The 23,537-nt window shown below is 36.0% G+C and overlaps 2 protein-coding genes across 42 annotated transcripts in view; one reads left to right on the forward strand and one right to left on the reverse strand.

Annotated features, from left to right (window-relative positions):
• LOC145670404 (uncharacterized) overlaps positions 1-6,799 on the forward strand; it is a 60,566-nt gene extending 53,767 nt beyond the window's left edge. The window contains exon 3 of the mRNA XM_081739055.1: positions 6,161-6,799. Coding sequence (XP_081595181.1) covers positions 6,161-6,176 — 16 coding nt within the window. The 3' untranslated portion in view covers positions 6,177-6,799. The remainder of the gene's footprint in view (positions 1-6,160) is intronic.
• The window catches only part of LOC145670271 (uncharacterized), a 312,108-nt gene that overhangs the window by 7,622 nt on the left and 280,949 nt on the right, over positions 1-23,537 (reverse strand). For 31 of the 41 annotated variants that reach the window (XM_081738899.1, XM_081738856.1, XM_081738969.1 and 28 more), the window contains one exon: positions 13,033-13,065. The exons of the other annotated variants lie outside the window; for them this stretch is intronic. In XM_081738899.1, coding sequence (XP_081595025.1) covers positions 13,033-13,065 — 33 coding nt within the window. The remainder of the gene's footprint in view (positions 1-13,032; positions 13,066-23,537) is intronic. 41 annotated transcript variants of the gene reach the window in all.

Here is a 23,537-nt window from a genome sequence, read left to right on the forward strand (position 1 = left end):
GGAACGGTCAAAGCAAATACATCCATAAACTAGAATGTTGTATTTGATCAATGCAGGGGCGTATACCTACTTTTGGGCCACCCTGTATATATATACAATTTAGATCATCATCTTGAATAACCTAGGTTTTATTATTGCGCCTGTATAATTCTTTTAACAACACTTTTCGGTATGTCTCATAAATCAACATAATAATAATAATATATTTTCCTGTATATTCTTTTAGCACGGGTGCCCACAAGGGGAGGAGGGAAGGTCAACGCAGCAACATGCGTCATTGAAATCACATTTAAAACGTTAACTAAAAATTCGTTAACACAAGATTAATCAAGGTCGAACACAGGAATGAGGCTGTTGAATGTCAGAATCATTAAACTAATTTTAAAAGTAGATCCTCCTACTTTGGGGGGGGGGGGGGGCGGAACATGTCAAAAGAAATTAGGGAGAGAATATCTTGGAAGAGTCTTGTGGATATAGGCTAGTAATACATCACTATAGTGAAATTGTCATTGGTTTCAAGGTAATTTTTAACTACTGACACCAGATTCTGGGGATTCAGGTTCTTCGATCCTAAATATACTATTAGTGGAGTCTCAGTGTTACAACATTTCAATATACGTATTTTACAAAAGCTGTCTCAAAACAAGTGTCAGAGGCTCCCGTGTTTCCGAACAACGCTACAAGGTATAGGGGTGTAGTTCAACTCCTTAGTTAACAATAGAGTGGATTGCTAGATAGTTTAGGTAAAGAATTCTCGGTGGTACAAAATTTGACCATACATATTTTACGAGTACTTTTACACCAATTATTTGCTAAGGTTGTCAGTTCATTAGATTTATGCTCCTTGAAGTAATGGCCTGCACTGTTGACACACACACGCATCCTTTCTTGGAATTTGTGAAGCACGGTCTTCCTAAATTCTTATTTAGGTACAGTTTTCAAACAGTGCACCGCAACCTTGATCTCATCATCTGCTGCAAGTTGCCGATCGCGTAATCTTGTTTCTGGCATCGGGTAGGGCCAGAAATTTTATAGGAGAAAGTTCTTGGTTGTAGGATGGTGGCCGTCATTTTGTTCTGCTCCAGAAACTTCTTCGTTAACATTCGATATGTGTGGTCGCACATGATTGTGATGTACCATTCAAAATGCCTTCAAATCAGGTCGCTTTTGATGAGGTATTCTCGTAATGTCTGCACCACACCATCGTCATACTCACAGTTAATAGTTATATTTGGAGGCACAAATGGCTGACAAATAAAACCACGAGCATCAAAAATTGCACTAAATCTTGCTGACCAATTGTGATTGACGGATCTATTTCATTTTTGAAGTGCCTGGGAGTCATTCAAGTTGCACTTTTCTACTCAGAAATCGAAATAATGAACCTAACTAGAGCTTTTCTATTTCAAGTGTACCCCTTCTGGCGCTGCTGTCTATTTATGTTTTCCCGTACCTCCCTCGAAAGAGGAGGGACAACTTGCTGTAGCAAAGATCCTTCAATGGTTGGATGTGGAAGCCTTGCCACAATGAATTATTTCACGGACTTCGCTGTGCACTGCCTTGTTAGCCATTCTAAGTTAGGCTACGATCTTCATTCATCAAGACCAAAGGACTGACTGACAAATTGGCAACACAGCCGAGGTTTTTCTCGTCTTTCCCCTAAGCAAAGGGAGGGTTTCCTCCATAAGAGGGTTGTGGAGGTTGGAACGAAGTATGTTTCACATATTTTCCGAGGGCACACTTGAAATCGATAGTCGGCACGAATACGGTGGATACATTTTTGAAATCTGATGAATGATTCAAGCGTTCAAAATGATAAATGTTTATCGCCACCACTGTGTTAATGTTTACTTCTGTAATCGTCGTCGATGGTCGGCCACTGTACGGGATTAACGCATATGACCCACCACCTTTGACAAACGCTTTAATGTCAACGCTTGTTCTCTCACTTAAATATTTCTCTTTGCAGGTGTCGATCATCTTATCTACAGACACAGAGGTCGATACACCGCCTCGAACACAATATCGAATCGCACAACGTTGTTCTATGTCCATATCCATAATCAACTCGAAAAACCTGAAATGTAAAAACCAATACACCTTCGCATGGCTGCTGAGCGCAGACTAGTGCATGAAACACGTCTGAAGCGTTCTTAGTTACACGATGAGTTGAAGTGGGGTCCGTGGTTCGATCCCAGATCACATCAAGTGAATTTTGTGGTGGACAAACAGTGTTTGTGTGTGTGAGTTTTCTCGAGGTTAGGGGCCGCGGTGGCTCAGAGGTAGAGCGTTCACCTCTGGTGTATGGGGTCCCGGGTTCAAACCCTGCTCCCGCCAAGTGAACTTTGTGGTGGACAAACACCGTGTGCGTGGGTTTCCTCGGGGTTCTCCCGTTTCCTCCTACTTTCTTCGTTCTATCATTATTATCCATCTCATCACCGTCTCCCTTAGCCTCGGCGCATTATCGTGAGACGTTAAAAATAAATAAATAAATAAATAAAATAAGTTGAGCTACGTGCCTACACCGATGTCGGGTCCCTTCGTGGCGTTGCTCAGAAATACGAACGGCACTGACAGTTGTTTTGGCTTAGTATTTAAATGTTATATTTCATTGAAGTTGAAGGAAATTCCTACCGAGAAACAATACTTAGGCTGTCGATTTTTTATTTTTTTATTTTTTCCAAATTATGGAATTAATACTGACTTTACTTGATATAGTCCAAGTCAAGTGACTTTAAACTCTAAAGAGTTTATTCACAACTTACAAAAAAAAAAAATAAATAAATAAATAAATAAATAAAATAAAAAATAAATAAATAAATAAATAAATAAATAAATAAATAAATAAATAAATAAAAAATAAAAAGATATGAAACTACAAGCTTTAAAATTTTGGATGGAATGACTCCCAAGTGTTTCCATTGTGTGTGTGTGTCTCCAACTACCATGTTAATATATATTTTACTGTAATTTATATACATACAATAAAAGTAATACTGTGATTGGAAGCAAGGAAATCCCAAACCAACATGAAAAATTATATACCAGAAATAGTACGAACATTGTAACAACAAAGCAAATTACACTAGAAACTTTCGCATCTCTCTTTATCAGATAGAGAGGTGAAAGTAACAAGAGAGAAAACAAAATATTAAGAGAAACAACTTGAAGCGTTATCATCCTGAGTCAAGTAAAAGTGTAGCCAGATCGAAAGAATTCGAAGTGCAGAGGATGAAGATATAAATAACGGACCGAGTTGATTATAAGCCGCAGGGTCGAAAGGAGCAGTTAGTAAAGAGAAGTAGTTTTACTATATAGATATTAAACAGAAGTGAATAAAGCATACAATTATACGAAGTAATAAACTTTAAAAAGAAAGTATATAGATGAATCCTAATGAAATAATAAAATGAGAAATTCAAATTATAGGAGGGTAAGTCAAAAATTTAGTTACACTGCTTAAGAAGAAAAACCAGGATAGAAATTTTACAATAACTTTATTTGATCGAAGTTCCATCCATAGTCTACTTTTCAACGTCATTACCTCCGTTATTTAAGCATTTGTCGGGGCGTGGTACAAGTTTTTCTATGCCTTCTGCAAAGAAATCCCGTCCAATGCCCGATAACCATTCTTGGGTTGCAGCTTTCACCTTGTCATCCGAGTGGTATCGTCGCTTTGAAAGTTCATCTTTCACAGAAAAGTCTGGGCTACAAGGAAGGAGATTTCTGTATTTGTGGCAGTTGATGGTCTTCCCTCGAGCTCAGTATCGTCAATACCTGTACGTCCGTTCTCAAACATGTTGCACCACTTCATGATAGCTTGACGTGACATTGCATTTTCACCATACACTTCATGCAACTGCCGATAAATATCAGTGCAGTTACACCTTTTCATAAACAAAAAACGAATCATTGCAAGCATTTCCAATTTGGACGCCACTTGCAGCTGTCGAGACATGTTTACGACTGATTATCAGAACACCTCCACTTGCCTCGTGAAAACCGCTACGTCACACGATACAGCTACATGTCTGCAGTGTTGCCACACAGTTTCATCAAAAAAGCCTTTGACTGAAAATATTTACGAAGGAATGTAACTAACTTTCTGACTGACCCATGTAATACATAAAGCTAATAAAATGATAAAATGGTTAAAAAATGATATAGAATTGTAAACATGGCTGGTTAGGTGGAGTAGGATCGTTATAGAATAACATCTGAGGAACGTTTTCTGGATAGGATGGTTATGTTAATTATCTTTCCATTTTTTCCTAAGAATTTGAATGAAAGATCTTGAGAATACCCCGCATAAGGTGTCGTTTTAATATACTGTTGCGATGATGTAACGGATTGAGTGTTCTGGGACAGATAGTTGCGAGTCTGAGCTTTACTTTTCCTTTTTTTTCTCTCTTTCTTTTAATTATGTTGTATTAAGATGTTCGCACATTTTCTGGTAGGAGTAAAGTTTGTGTACATCTGTAAGGCAGGGCACTTCAGCAGGACTTCCACAATTTCACTATTTATTAATTTACTCAATTTATTCTTTTAAAAATATATTTAATGGCAAAACGAATCAATTGTATTGCAAGATTTCTGCATTTTTTGAATGTAGTCAAATATAGATGCTACAGTGTTCGCATGATGCACTGAGAAGAATTTAAATAAAGAATGCTGTTTAAGAACCTGACATACTAAAAATAATACAAAATTTACCATTTTTCTTTTGCTTGTTTATTCATAAGTGAAAGGTGATAATGAAATGCAACTTAGCACAATCATAGATAATGCTATTCTACAACAGAAAATATGAACCTGAAGAATTTTCAGTGTTGCCATTCATAGAAATGACAGAGTTGCCAGAATAATATTTCCCCCAAACTCTACGTTAAGGCAGCGACTAGAGGAACGAACTCAACTGCATTTGATTACGTATCATGTTGTCTTGGAATTCTATGACTACTTTTTACATAACTGTTGTATTTAGTTTGCAATAAACAAAATAGTTATAACATACAGTTATTAAAATTAAATAATGTTATTTATTCACTACTGTAATTCACTACTGTCAGGCTGTACACTGCAAAGAGAATATTCAAATGAGTATATGCGACGATACGTAATACTTTTTAAATTAGTTTTTGATTCACTATGGCCAATTTATGGAAGTTTCTTAAATTGCTTTTTAATTTATTGATACATCAGTAATGTTTAGTTTGAAAATAATTAAATGCCACTTCCGAAAAATGAACATTCTTGATATATTCTTCTCTTGGTTTCATTGTTTTGAGATTAAACGGATTTCGGAGCAGTGGATCCAGTTTGAAACTCTTCATTTTAAACTAAATATGTTGAATTTCCTGTACTATGGTATATTTGGATTATATGCTTTGATTGTAAATATAGTGCTGTATTATACCTCTTCCTTTTGTAATGTTATGGTGGATATTGGTCACGTAACTTCAAGACAATCTGGAATATCGGACTGTTATTTACTCCTTTTAGTCTGTTGAAATGAGGAATTAAGGTATTAAAACATAGCATAACCCTCAAGGAAGACTGTCGTAGATTTTCTTCAAGTAAAAAATTAATGAGACCACGAAAATTTTTGAATCACGCTGATTTGAAGAAGTCTACTGATGTTGCTATTACACTCTTCTGATTGTCCCATTGAGTAAAACCATTAAAAAAAAAAATCCACCAACGTTCGTGTTCACGTGAATTCGCTGGGTACTATTTGCAGGAGGAAGAAAAATTGTTCCCGGTACCTTTCCATTAATACATGACATGTTGAATTAAACCTCAATACATGACTTTTTTTCTTCAACTATCATGGAAATTCTTCACAATATTCTGTACACATGCATAAAAGTCTAACCCAATTTTTGCATACTAATAAACTAACGATTTTCCTTTTCTATAGTTTGTTTTGGTCCAACATATTAAAATGACAATTTTTATAAACATATATAATTAACAATGCTACTGTGTATCCATGGTACATGTATGACTGTTGCCAAATTACAGGCGACTTTCTAATTTGACTTTGCAATCAAAACGACCAAAAAGTGATAACAAATCAGATATTTTCTCTACGCGAAAAGTTTCTATTAAATTTTGCTCTAGTGAAATCAACAAATTCATTCTCTTTTCTCTCTTTCAGACACAAACGACACTGAAGATTCATCTCTGATTAAAAAGTGGCGTACTTAAGAGGCCTGATCACCGCGAAATTAAAATATCATTAATTTTACAGCTATTATATGATATCTTCAAATATATAAAAGATAATCGAAATGTGGAACAAGAGCGCCCTAGACAGTATTTTGTATGAGGTACCGATATCAAGAGTCACCTAGTAGCATTCCGTTTGCAGTCATTTAGAAACGCGAAAATAAATGCCAATTTTCTAAATGGCTGGAAATCGAAAGCAGATAAGTGAGTTGTGATAATGGTATCTCATGTAAAATAATGTTGTCTAGCGAGCACTTGTTCCACTTTTCGATTATCTTTTATCTATTTGATGATACCACATAATTACTGTAAAATTACTGGTATTTTCATTTCGCCGTGATGGAGCCTTTTAAAAGAAATCTAGGCCACGTTATAGGAAACGTAACAGCAAGCTAACAAGTTAATTTTTTTTTTCGAATATTGTCTGCTCTTTTATTTTTATATAATAAATACATTTGTAATCTTTCTTATCTACTTTAATGTAAAACTTATTATTAAATAAATAAATATTTTCTAAATAAATTAATCTACTTCATTTAGACGTAAACTATGAACTCTGTCTAATTTGAATTATCCAACAACTACTTCTACAGTCTCAAGTTCAAATTTTTAAGAGTAAGTACAGATAAGACGACTGCTACTTACGCTACGTCAGTGGCGGAACTACTACTACTACAACCTCTACTGTCAGAAGAAGGGGAGAAAAGGAGAGACAAAGAACCATAATTGATTTAAGTGCTAAATGTTGAATTTTCCTTTAGTGGAACACACTGCATATAAAATATTCTGCAATTTTCAAAACTGAAAAATTAAAAACTTACGTTTTCAAGAGAGAAATAGAAAGAAAGGGCGTGGTTCAACCACACAGTATAGAAACAAGTTGAATCAACTGTACGTACGACTATCAAACTTCCGATAGGAAGCTATGGATTGTTTATCACAATCTTGTTTCCTTATCAATTAAGTTACCTACATGAGTATTTATTTATCTGTATTGATTTTAGAAAAGTATGAAGATTGAACTTTCTTCTTTTTATTTATTTATTTTAGAGGCCGCGGTGGCTCAGTGGTAGAGCGTTCATCTCTGGTGCATGGAGTCTTCGGTTCGTTCCAGGTCGCACCACGTCAACTTTGTGGTGAACAAACACCGTGTACGTGGGTCTTCTCTGGTTTCTCCCGTTTCCTCCCACTTTCTTCATTCCACCATTTCATTCATTTCTCATCGCCACCGTCTCCTTTAGCCTAGCCGGCATAACCGTGGGACATAAAACTTAAAGATTTCATTTATTTATTTATTTATTTATTTATTTATTTCAATTTGTATTTCAAATGTAGTATCGACCAAATATTTACCATTCGCCAAATACTCGAAAAGAAGTGGGAATACAATACCCCGGTACATCAACCATTTATTGAATTTAGAAGGGCGTACGACTCGGTTAGGAGAGAAACATTATACAACGTTCTTACAGAACTTGGAATACCGAAAAAACTAATTAGATTAATTAAGATAGGTTTAAATGAATCCCAAAGTAAAGTCCGGGTAGGAAAATTTTTTTTTCCACGAGTTTTTACGTCGAAAATGGCCTAAAACAAGGAGATACGTTGTCACCATTATTATTTAACTTCGTTCTCGAATACGCTATAAGGAAAATCAAAGATAGCAACCAGGGCCTACAGTTGAACGGTATTCACCAGTTTATGGCATATGCTGATGATGTAAATTTAATAGGGGATGATAGAACAATAGAAATAAATGCAGAGATCTTATTAAACGCTTGCAAGAACATGGGTTTAGAAGTAAATGCAGAGAAAACTAAATACATGGAAGTGCGTCGGGACCGTAATACAACAAATTATGGATGCGTTAAAATATTAAATAGTACTTTTGATAAAGTGGATACTTTCAAATATCTAGGATCAATATTAACAGACGAAAATCATATTTACGAAGAAATTAAATGTCGACTAAAAGCAGGGAATTCATGTTATTATTCAGTTCAAAAATCTCTTGTCGTCGCGAATTCTGTCAAGGAATTTGAAGCTTAAAATATATAAAACGATAATCATGCCTGTTGTTCTATATGGTTGCGAAACATGGTCACTTACTCTGAGGGAAGAACATAGACTGAAAGTATTTGAGAACAAGATCCTGAGACGAATATTCGGACCCAAGAGAAACGGGAATGGGGAATGGCGGAAACTTCATAACGAGGAACTACATAATTTATACGGTTTACCAAACATTGTTAGGATTATCAAGTCTAGGAGGCTTTGGTGGGCAGGTCTTGTAGCTAGGATGGAAGAAAATAGAAACGCTTTCAAAGTCTTGACTGGAAGACCAATCGGCAAACGACCATTAGGAAGACCTGGGCGCAGATGGGAGGACAATATTAAAATGGATCTCGCAGAGATAGGAATACGAAGTAGAAACTGGAAAGATATAAGTCAGTGGAGAGCTTTTGTGAACGCGGCAGGCATTGAATCTCTGAGTTCCATAAGCCATAGAGTGAGTTAGTTATTTCAAATGTAGACCCTATTTGACATAGACCTGAGTTAAATTTAATAAACGGCAAAATTTCAAATTAGTATGATTTCACTCTAAGTATACATAGTTGTCACGCTACAGATATCTGATCAGACCCATACTGGTGTAAACTTAGTAGATGGGATAAGTGATTTTTTTTAAACGCCCCACGATTAGACACCAAAGCTAAGGGAGACGGTAATGAGGTGGATGATAATGGAAAGAAATGGAAGAACTCCGAGGAAACCCATACGCATGGCGTTTGTTCTCAAAGTTCGCTTAGCGCGAGATGGGATCAAACTAGGGACCCTAAATACCAGAGGTGAACGCTCGACTATTGAGCCATCGCAGCTCATGGGGTTAAGTGTCGGTTTAATACAAAAATCAATCCATATTTTTCTTTTGTGAAGCTTTGGTATTGATCCGATTAACATAATAAATAACTAATTAAAGATATCTTTAAAATAACAAGCCACACATTGTGCTTGTTTCCCATTCAACAGATAACAACGTTATAATAAAATGTCTAAATAAATTGACAAATGAAAAAAAATTAGCATGAACTACCGGTCATAAACTATAACTTCTCCATTAACTTTTCAGAACTATATAGTATAATGCAGATACTATGGCAATGCATATTAGTTAGCCATGCTCCTTATCTGTTACTTATGATTTAAATTTTATCTTCTGTAATTTAACAAGGTACAGTGAGCGACAAAATTTATTTTGGGCATAAAGGTGGTATGGCTGGAACATACAAAAAATTACATTCTTTTTAATTTAGTGAAAACTGTACTCAAATTGTCCTTCCATTTTGAAATTATTTACAAAGCAGGGACGTAGGATCCGTTAAGGCTACAAGGCAAAGCCTAATCAAATATTTATACATCAGTCTCAAATAATGTTTTTAGACATTGTTACAACAAACTTTATTAAAATTAATTTATTTTATAAAGTGCTGTTTAAATATCAAGCAAGTACTGATAGATTTTGAAGCAGAATTCTTCAAACATCGCATTGGAGGCTAATTTCATCTAGCCTTCTGGCTTTCTCATGGAATCAAGTAGAGTGGGCGCCAACAGCCACTCACCCATCGCTCTTAGCAGACGAAAACTAAGAAGCAAAACACAAATTCAACACGATGCAACGAAAGTGGATTAATACTGACGAAGCTAGCTAAGGCTAGCCTTTCGGGTGTTCGAGAAGAAAAACGACAGACGCGGTCCTGTCAAGAAATAGAAACAGAAAGATTATGAAAAATTTAGCAGCTTGCATTCAGTAAGAACTTCCGACAAAAAAAAAAAAATAAAAATAAAAATAAAAAAAATAAAATAAAAATACGGTATTATGAACAGTTATCGCGACGCACAATTTTAATTTTAGTTTGCGATAATTGGCATACCAGTTATAATTGTTTGTATTTTTTGCGTTGCGATCAGCAAATTTGGCGAGAACCATACGGAATGAGACCCCAGGTGAAGCATAGTTTTTTTTTTTTTTTTTTAATATTTCCATCTAAAAAAATCAGTTATCCGTAAAAGCACATAATAGCGCAATTGGCTGTGCGCTGCTGCACTACTGTTTTGTACTAGTACGCTGATGTGTGTTGTTATGGGTGAAGTGGTTAAGTTTGTGTGTATGATTTGGGGAATTTGTAATTAAATATAGGTCTGTATCCGTTTTTACTTTTTTTTTTTTTTTTTTTTTTTTTTGAAATAGTACTACAGTATAGTTTGCCAGCATGTATGTAGGTATGTTAGTGAGGTGACATATGTAGATCTACTATAGGATTATCATGAAACTTAGTGGACGATCTCATTACGAACGAGGCATATTTCACCCGTCTCATAATAGAAGAAAAAGTTTAAACAAATAATAAGCGACCCACTCTATCTCACTTGTTTGTGGAAAAAGATAAAAAGCAAGTAAGACATTTCCAATCTACGTGGGGCCATCCAAAAATATGGTCAACTGGAAGCGCAGAGAAATAGATACTAACTTGAACTCACTTTACACTCATATATACACAAACAACAAACAACTGAAAGGTTTCATGCGGCTGACAGTGATCGCAAAGGACTGGGTCCCTTTTAGCTACCCCTAACTATGGGTTTAATTTCAGCCTACCTATTTCGAAACTTAACGCTACGTTACTGTTTACAAAATTAATTTCTTCAAACAGAAAGAACTTTTGTCGCTGACTGTACAAAAGGAAACAATCGGTTGATAAGAGGTACTACGGAAAAATGTAACTGGAGGTACTATTCATACTTTTCTTCTTTACAATATGTCTTCACGTTTCGAAGTACAATGGGCTTCTTCAGCAGATAGCACGAATAAAGGACAAAACTATCACGCAACATAGGTATGTTTGATGCACCTGGGAACATTTTCTAAACAACTTGGTTTTGTTTCACATCTTGAAACTACACTAGATTTCCAAACTACGTGGATTCAATACTGAAATCGGAAGATGTAAATCTATTACTTACGGTTGCAATGGAAGAAAAAGCTCGAAAAACCTCTGAAGAACCTGTTCTTCAGAGGCTGAATCCAGATCAAAAAAGAGTTTCTCCCCATCTTTTACAATTATTACTATAATACGTATCAGTATTGAGAACGGAAGTTGTATTCAATTTTACGATACCAGAAGAATAACAAACTGAAATGAAATCTACTTTTGGATCCTGAATTCAAATTAATTAAAAAAAAAAAAAAAAATTCTCGCCTCCTATAACAGTTTTCGATTTGTGGGAATCCAAATTGCAAGGGACGCTAGTAATATATTTCTACAACTTCTGGTTGCAATAGACGGGGCCACGGTAGCTTAGTCGTAGAGCATTCACCTCTGGTGCGTGGTGTCCCCTGGTTCGATCCCAGCTCGCGCCAAGTGGACTTTGTGGTGGACAAACACCATGTGCGTGGATTTTCTCGGGATCTCCCGTTTCTTTTCACTTTATTCACTCCACCATTTCGTTATTTCTCATCGTCGCCGTCTCCTTTAGCCTTGCCAGTATAATCGTGGACGTAAAACTCAAAGCTTTGATTTCATTATTTTGGTTGCAACAGAGTAATGATGTCGGATGGGGAACCTATTCTTACTGAACAGAGTCCACATCAAAAACTGCTTATCGCTTTATATTGCCATTTTTTTTTTCTTCACTGTGACGATCTGTGCTGAAACACTACAAAATCTTTACTTTTATTACTTCTAGTTTGAATAGAGGGATATAGTGACGATGGAACTTGTTCTTGGGACGCTGAAATCATATCAAAAAGCCATTTCTCGCTCTCTTATCGTCTTTGCTCTATTGAGATAATATTTATAACGGAAATGGAAGTGGATTTCTACCGATCATTTTACTTGCAGATTACTGTAATTCCTGAATTTTATTTAAACTTCTAAACTTTCGACTCTCCCCTGGAGTCTTGGTCACGGAGGTTAGAAACAGGAAAGAAAAGAAAGAAAAAAAAAAAAAAAGAATACAAACATCAAGGAATAAAAATGGAACGGAGTTCCCACGAAAAGAGCTGTGTTGTACGGAAACACACTTTTTCCTTTGGTAAGTCCGTTCCATTTTTATTCCTTGAAGTTTATATTCTTTTCCTTCGTGACCAAGACTGCACGGGAGAGTCGGAAGCTTGGAAATTTAAAGAAAATTCAGGAAATATAGGAATCTGCAAGTAGAATGATAGTTACAATTCCTGAACGTGGTTTGCATTGTGGGTTTCTATCAGTTTCGATTTTAGTACACAGATAGGGTAAAGACAATCTATTCTTGGGATGATGAATATAGCCCTATCTTCATGATAGAGCACAAATGGTAGAAGATAGTAACAAGCGATGAACGTTGTAACGGCTCTTCTGCTTTGATGTAAGTTCTTGGGATACTAAATCAACTTAAAAAACTTCGCGATATATCTTATAGTTTTCGCTGTAAGACCTGTCGACAAGGAAGACGAACAAACAGAGTACAGTTTGAAAGGCTAAAGCGTTTATAATAATCAAGCCTAGGCTTGCTCTTTAATCTTTCCAATTTTTCCAATTTAATTTCCTTTCTATTCCTGCCACCTAACCAAAACAAGCCTGAAGAGTTTCGAAACGTAGTGAAGACATCTTGAATAATGAGAATGGTACGCCCTTTTTTTTTTTTTTTTTTAGACGAACTTTTGAGAGGAAGCTTTGAAAGTAAAGTTCCGCCACTAGTTTACATAACTATTCCACCATTTTCGTGCTCATATATAGAATATTGCACTAAAATAATGCTTACTCTTTAATCTGTATGCCTGATGTCCAAGGAGCCCTGAAAAAGAGGACAATGATTCATTAAATGGTTTAAATACACTTAAGTTAACAAAACAAAACAAAACAAAACAAAAGTTTAATTGTACATCACTCTAACAAGCTGTGAAAGTAACATGTCATTTAAGCTGGTCGCTATCGATACGATCACTTTATTAGGTAGAAACAAACATACATCAGTTAGTTTAGAAACTAATATTTATATTTATTTATACGAAGATATTACAGAATTATGAATATTCCTACTGTACGTAAGATAGTACTTGTCAAAGTAATTCTCAGCTAATTCAGAGTTTTATATTCAGACTCACTAGTTTTATTAGGGAAACACGTTAACATTAAATTTGTACGTCAATCGACTGAAAAGATACCTTCCCCTTCTAAACTATTCTAGGTTGTTCCAGAAATGTTCGCTGATAGCTGTAACCACTGTCAAGCATTGGTATGGGGTAGGATATCATCATCATCATCATCATCGTAGGTATTCTGCCATTATTGGCAGGTCACTTGCTGCAACTGATAAACTTCCATGCTCTACGTTCTTCCACTAAGTAAGGGTAAGATGTAAGGGATTTAAAAGTTTACACTATTAAATAAAAAGGTTTTGCTGCTCCATAGTAGAGCGCTCACCTCTAGTACTAGAGGTTCTTGGTTCAATTCCAGGTCATCTGAGTTTGTGGTTCGTAGCTTTTTTCATGGTGCTCTCGTTTCCTCTCATATTCTCATTCCAACAATTATTTCACTATCATTTTAACTAACTAACTATCTAACTCTATGGCCTATGGAACCCGTAGGTTTAATGCTGCATTCACATAAGCTCTCCATTGACTTCTATTCTTAGCCAACTGGATCAAGTTTCTACTTTGTATTCCTATTTCTGCGATATCCATCTCAATAGTGTCCTCTTATCTGCATCTAGATCTTCCTAATGGTCGTTTTCCGATTGGATTTCCAGTTAAAACTTTAAAAGCGTTCCTACTTTCTTCCATTCTCGCTACACACCACCACCTGAGCTTCCTAGATGTGATGACCCTAACAATGTTTGGTAAATTTCATTACCATTTTCTTTCATTAATTACGTGGTGTGGTCGAAAACGTTGATAGCCAACAAGAACCAAATTGTTGGATAAAAAAGTTCGTAGTTATGGATTAGTGTTCGAAAACATATCTTCTATCCACATGCTCGATTTTCGCTTTTACAGAATTTACTTTTATTCAAGCATTTTCTGTGGTTAAATTGTTAACAATTATTCGGATCATTAAAAAAAATTATTTTCAGAAAAGTGTACCAATTAAAAAAAAAGTATGAGGGCTATCACGTATTATCCTTCTCTTTTTACCTACAGAGCATAAACATGCTACATAAAACTAGAAGTCCTATTTCATTTAAATCTTGGTGCTTCTTCGGCTGGCTCTACGATATGTGCAACACGTGCATTTGCACGAGGCGGCAAAATCTGTCATAACTATTATTTAAAATAAATATTTCTTGTTGGAAAATCATAATAATAATAATGATAATAATAATAATGATAATAATAATAATGATAATAATAATAATGATAATAATAATGATGATAATAATAATGATGATAATGATAATGATGATAATAATAATAATAATAATAATAATAATAATAATAATAATGATGATGATGATGATGATGATGATGATGATGATGATGATGATGATGATGATGATGATGATGATGATGATGATGATGATGATGATGATGATGATGATGATGATGATGATGATGATGATGATGATGATGATGATGATGATGATGATGATGATGATGATGATGATGATGATGATGATGATGATGATGATGATGATGATGATGATGATGATGATGATGATGATGATGATGATGATGATGATGATGATGATGATGATGATGATGATGATGATGATGATGATGATGATGATGATGATGATGATGATGATGATGATGATGATGATGATGATGATGATGATGATGATGATGATGATGATGATGATGATGATGATGATGATGATGATGATGATGATGATGATGATGATGATGATGATGATAGTAGTAGTAGTAGTAGTAGTAGTAGTAGTAGTAGTAGTAGTAGTTAAACTTATTAAGCTGACCTGTTTGAACACTACATTCATAAGTCATATTTAGGTCGCATTAGTTTAATGTCGCATGGACATTGCTAAAGCAAATGGTCAAACCAACCCTAGCACGAATTGCTTGATTTTTGTCAGGCTTACGAACTCAATTCTCTAAGAGTAGCGAATGTCTGCTGCATTTAGTTAGTTATCACAGTTTTGAAACGAAAACTAGTCTAGTCTTGGTTACAAACAAGTTCCTTATCATTGAAGTAGATTTTTTTTGGCATTTTTACCAGATGTCGAAGGAAAAATCAAGAAATAAAGATAAAACAGCTAGATACACTGGAATTGCAAACTGATATACTGACACCGAAGCTCGATATCGAATTCTATGAAAAGGATTTCCATCTTTCCTCTGCAGGTATATTTGCTTTATCTTTCACTAGCATAATAGATTATTATTTTTAAAAAATACAAATAGGCACAACGAAATTTTAGTGTTTAGGCCTTTCTGAGTGCGAGTGCTTTTCCCTCCCTTTCGTTGTTCATGATGGGGGTAGCATACTCAAAATTTTGGCTATTAAGATTTGAAGGGGTGGTTTCCAGAAGAGCCTAAGTCAATTTTTGTCAATTATGAAATATTGGTTCTATTAAATTTTATTTCAGCATCTCCATATATTGAACACAGTTTCATGTCAAAACTCCATAAATCAAATTAATTGTATGCAAAAGAAAACAATTTCCAAAATGTCCTTAGTCAGCTGTATTCTCTTAAGTTATTTTCTAACTCATGCCTAAAAACACTTATAAAACTCTTGCTATAGATTATTATTTCACAGTTATTTTACGAAAAGTAGGCAATACAAGTTTGTTTTATGTAGATTACTTTTCTTTTACAGAAATAGAATGATGGAAACACACACAAAATATTCCTCTCCTGAAAAACTTACTTTTTTTGACTTAGGCTCTTTTGCAATTGAGCTCTTCATTTGTTTTTTCTGGAGAAAGGAGGAGGGGGGGGGGGGCAAATGATACAACACGCGGCAGCAAATTGCCTAGAGCCGGCCCTGTCTTCAGCTGTTGGTAATGACAACTGTTCGAATTTAATAATAATAGTTTCATTAATCCGATTCATTCCGCGTGTGTCATGAAGTCACACAAAAAACCAACACATACGTATAGGCATGACACAATAGACCGAAAAAACATACTAGGAGATGCCAAATATAACGATGCCTGGAACATCGGAACTAGATACAAATCATAACACCGATAAAATTAAATTGATAAAAAACATCATTCACAGAAAGACAGGCACAATAACACATTTACATTAGAATGAAGGAACAAAATACGGACATGGGCATTTTGGACACAATTGGTATAATATCCCTGACCCTTCATTATTGTCAGCACAAAGGTTCAAGATGTGTATTCTGTGGAGCAGCAACTAATTTTGATCTATTAGTGTAAACATTTAATTCCCTTACATCCTGTCCTGACTGCATTATCATATACCTATGCTTTACAATACCTACAACCGTCAGCGAAAACTCGATCTTCAGCATAATTTCTTGAACAATCCAGAAGAGTTTACAAGAGGAAAGGGAGTACCTTTTGAGTAGCTGATTGATAAGTTTGAAAATGCTTATGCGTTACATACCAGATATATTTCGTGAAAACACGCAACAATGGTGGTCACTAGAAATGATGTTCATATCACTTTCATAGCCTATTAAAAAAAACTGTGTGCTACTACAAATAATCCAGTTATACAATGACTCAGATAGTGGTGAGCAGGCTTACAAGTATTTTATGAATTACTGACCAGATGGCACCACTGCAGTAATACTAAAAACTAATGACAATCAGCCATTTTAGTGTTACGGACAGGAAAATACATTTCATGTAAAAACTTAATTATTCTAATATCTTTAAAAGCATGCTTGTAACATCTAAAATTGTAAAATATAGCTGATTTCATTTATGGAAATTATACTACATTAAATAAAATAGTTTTTTTATCTTGTAAATGCATAATTATTAACTTGTCCAATATTTCAAGCACTACCTCTACTGTGGCCTTCTTCCGGGTAATACTAAACTAAATCTTCACAAAAGACCATATTACACAACATTAGGACTAAAAAACTAGATTAAATATGGATAATGGATGTCTTGACAAACAATGGGACCACGCCATAAATTAGTAATAACAGTAATACCTCGGAGTTAACCTTCGAGGAGATGTGATTATTATTTATATCCAGTATTTTACCATAAATTAAAATATAAATTTGATACTACGAGCGAGAATATGAGAACTTAAAGCACTAGCAGTTACCTGTACGTAGATAATACTATTCTGAGAAAGGCAACAGTTGCGTATGTGGTTGAAATACTAGACAAGTCAATAGCGACGTAAATACTAGTGCTGTTGAATTTTTGTGACATTTGCGGTTTTCGGTTTTTGAGAAAACCGATTTTCTGAAAACCGAAACCGCAAATGCGGTTTTCAAAACCGAAACCGCAAATGCGGTTTTCAAAACCGAAACCGCAAGTGCGGTTTTCAAAACCGAAACCGCAGATGCGGTTTTCGAAACCGAAACCGCAAATGCGGTTTTCAAAACCGAAACCGCAAAAGCGGTTTTCGAAACCGAAACCGCAAATGCGGTTTTCCAAACTGAAACCGAAAAAGCTCTTTTCGAAAGCGAAAGCCGCCCGAAACCGTGTTTTGCGGTTTTATAAGGGATTGTCCTTTTCAAAGTAGAAACAATGTTTGCTGTTTTTAATTACACCTTTTAACAATTGTGAAAGCATCTATCGATCGAGACAAATGTATTGATTTATATGTGTGTTTTAACATTTTTTATTTGCTCCAAGACTATTATGGTAATATGTGCAGCACAGTGCGAAAGGGATAATTCGATCGTTGTACAAGTCACAGCTAAATTAGGGTGACAAATACTGACGTTCGATCCTTAGCTTTTTTTTTTTTTTTTTTTTTAGTTATTTCTTTGACGACTATTCAATGTACTTTTCGGCTGCAGGGAAGCAAACTGGACCTCACATGATTTTCATATATGTTGTAAATTAGACCACCAGGAACACGAATCTGAAGGAATTTTGACATTTCGAATGTCGGAACTCGAGATATTCGAGCATAAATTGACCATGGAAGCAAACTGGACCCCACCTGATTTTTATATATTTTGTAAAGTAGACCACAAGGAACACGTATCTGAAGGAATTTTGACATTCCGAATTTCGGAACTCGAGATATTCGAACATCAAGTGAAAACGGAAGCAAACTAGACCCCAACTGATTTTTATATATTTTGTAAACTAAACCACGAGAAACACGAATCTGAAGGAATTTTGACATTCCGAATTTCGGAACTCGAGATATTCGAACATAAAGTAACCAGGAAGCAAAAAGGACACTATTTGATTTTTATATATTTTGTAAACTGGACCAAAATTAGCAATTATCTGAACGAATTTTGACATTCCGATTTCCCGATCTCGAGATACTAGAACTTATACAGTAGTTTTATGTAATATGTATAAAAGTAACGAAGAAAGTTCTGTCGCTTTTTGACCTATCACTTAGAGCATAGATATGTCACCAAAGACGTACCTGGAAGATCAAAAATAGTACCCATCAGTATCAATGACCTTCTGCCAACGTTCGGGATGGGCATGGATTCCTTCGCGGTAGAACTTGGTTTGCCGTGAAGCGAAGAAGGTACCAAGTGCATTTAGCACCTCTACTACGGAGTTGAACTGGAGTCCTCTAAAGTGAGTGTCCAAGAAAAGGAACAGGTGATAACCGGACGGTATAATGTCCGGACAGTATGGCGGATGCAATAGTGTTTCCCATTCAAGGTGTAGGATGGTGTTCCGGCTCATTCTAGCTATGTGGGGCATAGCGTTGTCCCGTAATGGGGGAACCCCTTAGCGATTGAGAAGTGTTGGCTCCAGGGTATTGAGTTTTTCTTGAACACGGCTCAACTGCTGACAGTAGACAGTTGCATTGATGTTCTTCTCTGACCGCCCGGTAGCAGTTCCCGATGCACGATGTCGTGAGCAGTCCACCAAACACACAGGAGGACTTTCTGGCCCGGAAACAAATCATCTGGGACACATAGACCCAACTTGTAGTGCTTCCCAAATTGATGGAGGTGCTGGCGAATGGTTTCTCGACTAACATTGAATGTTAGCACCAGTTCCTCACATGTCTGTTCGGCTCAATTGCTACCTGAAGATCCTCATTTTGTACAGGTGTTGGTCTTCCGGCACGTGTGGTGCGTCTTTCGTGAGTGTTTCGTCACCGTTCTTAAACTTGCTAAACCACCCTTGCACTGTCTGCGTAATCACGACACCCTCACCAAAGGCCTGAGGTATCTTCCGCCCCGCTACAGTGGCGTTTGATCCAAGTTGGAACTCGTACAGCATACACGCCCCTATGACGCTCTGTGGAGGTTCCATATTCACTCCGTCCTTACATACGTTTACGTTGTAACTGAACTTCCACAACCAGGTAGAATGTCGGATATACCCACACCAACAACTGACCTTCGCCTTATCTCCATTCGCATTAAACTCACGGTATGAGGGTCAATTTTACACAGAATTCCACAAAAAGCGACAGAACTTTCTTGGTTACCTTTATATATCTCTCAGGACATAATATGTTTCGTATAGAGAATATTGTGTTTTTTTCATATAGCGTCTATATTAAACTTTAAGTTTTAATATCTCGAGTTCCGGAGGTCGGAATGTCAAAACGCCTTCAGATTCGTATTCCTCGTGATCTAGTTTACAAAATATATAAAATTCAGGGGAGGTCCAATTTGCTTCCCTGCATCCTACTTTTCAAACGAAACAGTTTTCCAGATTGTTCATTTTGCTTCAAACTGAGTTCTGCCCTGGCTAAGAAACGTAAATTCGCTTCTATAAGAGTCTTTAAAGTTATACTTGAAATTGTCGTTCGGCATTCTTGTAGCTTGTGAAGGTATGAATAATTCAAGTATGTTTGTTACAACATCTACAAACGAATATTCATTCGTATAGAACCTCCAATACATTACATAGAAAACACATGAACTATACAAAGAAAACCATTGTGCATTAGAGCAGATCTCTTATTAGCAAATGATTCTGCACACGCGCACTGCTCAGACAGCCCAGAGCTTGAGCCTGAGCGCGAGTCCAAATTTAACTCAATCGCGATTGAGATTGTCAAAGGTGTAGTGGTTTACGGGGAATATATCATACCAACACTTTATCAACTAAGTTTTCTTAGATTTTTCTCCAATCCCAAAAAGCGGGTGGTTTTTCGTGATTAAGATATGTTTAAGCGGGGGACGAATATATAACCTGAAAATCGGGTGGTACCCGCTAAAATAGGGTAATAAGCCAACACTCAATAGAAATAAGGTATATCCCTATTTAAGATCACTACACATGCAACTCATGAAATTCAATTTGAAATATCATCCACTTAAACTGACATCTTTTATATTATTATTACTCTCTCCCCATATTTTTAAAAATAGTACTGCCACTCTTTCTTTTGTTAACAAAAAGGCACCACCTCCCTTTCTTAATATAAAGAAAGAGAAAAGAAAGAAAGAAAATCTCTATCGCAATACACAATTTTATTGTTGATTTGTTGCCACTCCGATAAATGTGAATGTTGTGGTTTTGCATGTGTCGACTGGCTTCTTATCGCAAGTCCCAGACACCTGCAATAGTTTATACTAGACGGAAACACCGATCATATTTTATTCTGTATCTTTTTACTTCCCAATAACGATAGCCGTGCCTCTTTGAGAAATTGCAGCTTATTTTTTTTATTCTGCCAATTGTAAAAGTATAGAATTTCCCTACACTTTAGGACATTTTAAGAAAAAATACCTTCTTTTCCTTCTACAAATTTTGATCATTTTTCCCTAAGCCGCCGAGGGAAATTTCCCTCCATCTGGCAACTGAGAGCCGGTGTGGGGAAAGATTCTTTGCTGTTTTCTCGTCGTTACTTGATATTAGTGCTGTAGAATTTTTGTGACATTTGCGGTTTTCGGTTTTTCAGAAAACCGATTTTCTGAAAACCGAAAACCGCAAATGCGGTTTTCAAAACCGAAACCGCAAATGCGGTTTTCGAAACCGAAACCGCAAAAGCGGTTTTCAAAACCGAAACCGCAAAAGCGGTTTTCAAAACCGAAACCGCAAATGCGGTTTTCAAAACCGAAACCGCAAATGCGGTTTTCAAAACCGAAACCGCAAAAGCGGTTTTCAAAACCGACATTTCGGTTTTATGAAATTTCACTTTTTTCAAAAACCGGTTTTCGGTTTTTTCAAAAACCGATTTCGACAGCACTAGTAAATACACAGAAGCACGGAATCTTGTTTTATTTTACTCATCTGAAATTGTACTTTTTTTTCTCCATAAGACGACCATTTGAGAACTGCTTAGAAGTTCTTATTAGCGTCATCAAAAATTTTGAATCAGGGGAATATTGGTGAACAGAAATTTTACTAACCTAACTTTAAAATAAGGAATTGTTAACTGAAGATAGAAAGAAAGAAAAATTTAGAAAGAAATAAGTTACTTTCGTTTTACTGTCTACAGTAGACTCACAAACTACATAGATCAAATATTGGAACCACAAGTAACTACAATTATTGGGAAAGTACATTCACCTTACAATAATGTGGAGGTGCGTAATGTATGAGTAAAGATCTTGTACGGAACTTTGGAGTGTTTTATCAATACTACACATTATTAAGAGAAAACAATATTTAGAAATTTTGCTTTGATCGCAAACTGCAGAATAGAAACTATAAAAATAAAAAATAAAAAAAATATTTCAAAATAATATAAGAAATATACATAAACTACTAAACAGACAAAATTTCGTGAATCTAATCTCACAATTATGCATATTCTTTGAATAAGTATGGAAATTTTGTCTGAATATTTCAAAAGTGAAAAGTGACAATCCACAAAAGAGCGTCTATCTTTTCCAAGCTTTTCCGAAAACACTCGTTGAAAATTTATGGTCAAAATTTTAGAAGATTTACAAAACTTCGAAGGAGCTTCTATTCTGCCAACCAGAACAAGTTATCACTGCACCTAATAAAAATAGTTTACATTTCGTGCTTTTGCCACATTATGAGTTTTCATGTTTTACTCTATACTATACTATACTAGAGCCTATCTCAGGTAAGCCCTCGGAAAATATGCGAAATATACTTCGGCTCCACCCCCGCAAACCCTTTTGCGGAGAAAATCCTCCCTTTGCTTAGGGAAAAGAAGTGAAAACCTTAGTCGTGTTGTCAATTCGTCATTCAGTCGTTTGGTCTTGACGAGTGAAGATCAAGGCTACTTAGAATGGCTAACACGACAGAGCACAGCGACGTCTGTGAAATAGTTCATTGTGGCAACGCTTCCGCATCCAACAATTGAAAAATCTCAGCCGCAACAACTTGTTCCTCCTCTTTCGAGGAAGGTACGGGGAATCACATATCGACAGTAGCGCCAGCAAGGGCACACTTGATATAGAAAGACTTTATAAGTATTAAAATCTCTGACACTAGAAATTCTAGATTTTGTTCTACTAAATACATCAAATCCTTACCAGATGAAATATAAATACATGACCATGAGATACGAGGGGGGGGGGGACCCAAAAGAAACCGGATTGACAGAGCACTGCCGTTCCTAGGCGTAGTAGAGAGTTCTCCTGCTAGATGGGTCCAGTAAAGACCTTCCCAGATCAGTTGGCCAAGCGGTGTCTGCGTAGAAGGTTAACGTTTGATCATATTATTGTTTTTCTCAACTGTTCTCGTTCGCCGCCTGCGAAATCGTTATGGCAGATTCAAAAGGAACAAGGACTGTGTTTGCTTCCTACTTGGAAAATCGGAAACGAAAACTTACCAAATGCTTCAACAGGCTTTCAAGAAGGATACTATGAACCGCACACAATTTTTTGAGTGGTTTGGGCGCTTTAAGTGTGGTGAGATGAGTGTTGAAGATCATGCTCGTTCAGGGTACTCTTCATCATTTCGAAACGACGAAAACATCGAACAAATCAGCGAGGATCGTCGTTTCATGATCGATGATATTTCAAAACGGGCAGGAGTGAGTTGGAGCTTGTGCCAGCGTGAGGTTTTGCAAATGAGACATGTTGCCGCTAAGTTTGTTTCTCGCCTGCTCACACATGATCAAATCGTTCGTCTGAATTTGAGCCAGGATTTGAAAAATCAGATTGAAAGTGATCCAAACTTTTTGACCAACATGATGACATTTTCCGAGAATTAAACAAAATCTAAAGGGAAAATGTTTTGGTGATGTAAAGGCCGAAAAAACAACTTCGCAGAGC

The sequence above is a fragment of the Thermobia domestica genome, chromosome 2 (assembly GCF_964235325.1).
Source record: "Thermobia domestica chromosome 2, izTheDome1.hap1.1, whole genome shotgun sequence".
In the NCBI taxonomy this organism is placed as follows: domain Eukaryota; kingdom Metazoa; phylum Arthropoda; class Insecta; order Zygentoma; family Lepismatidae; genus Thermobia; species Thermobia domestica.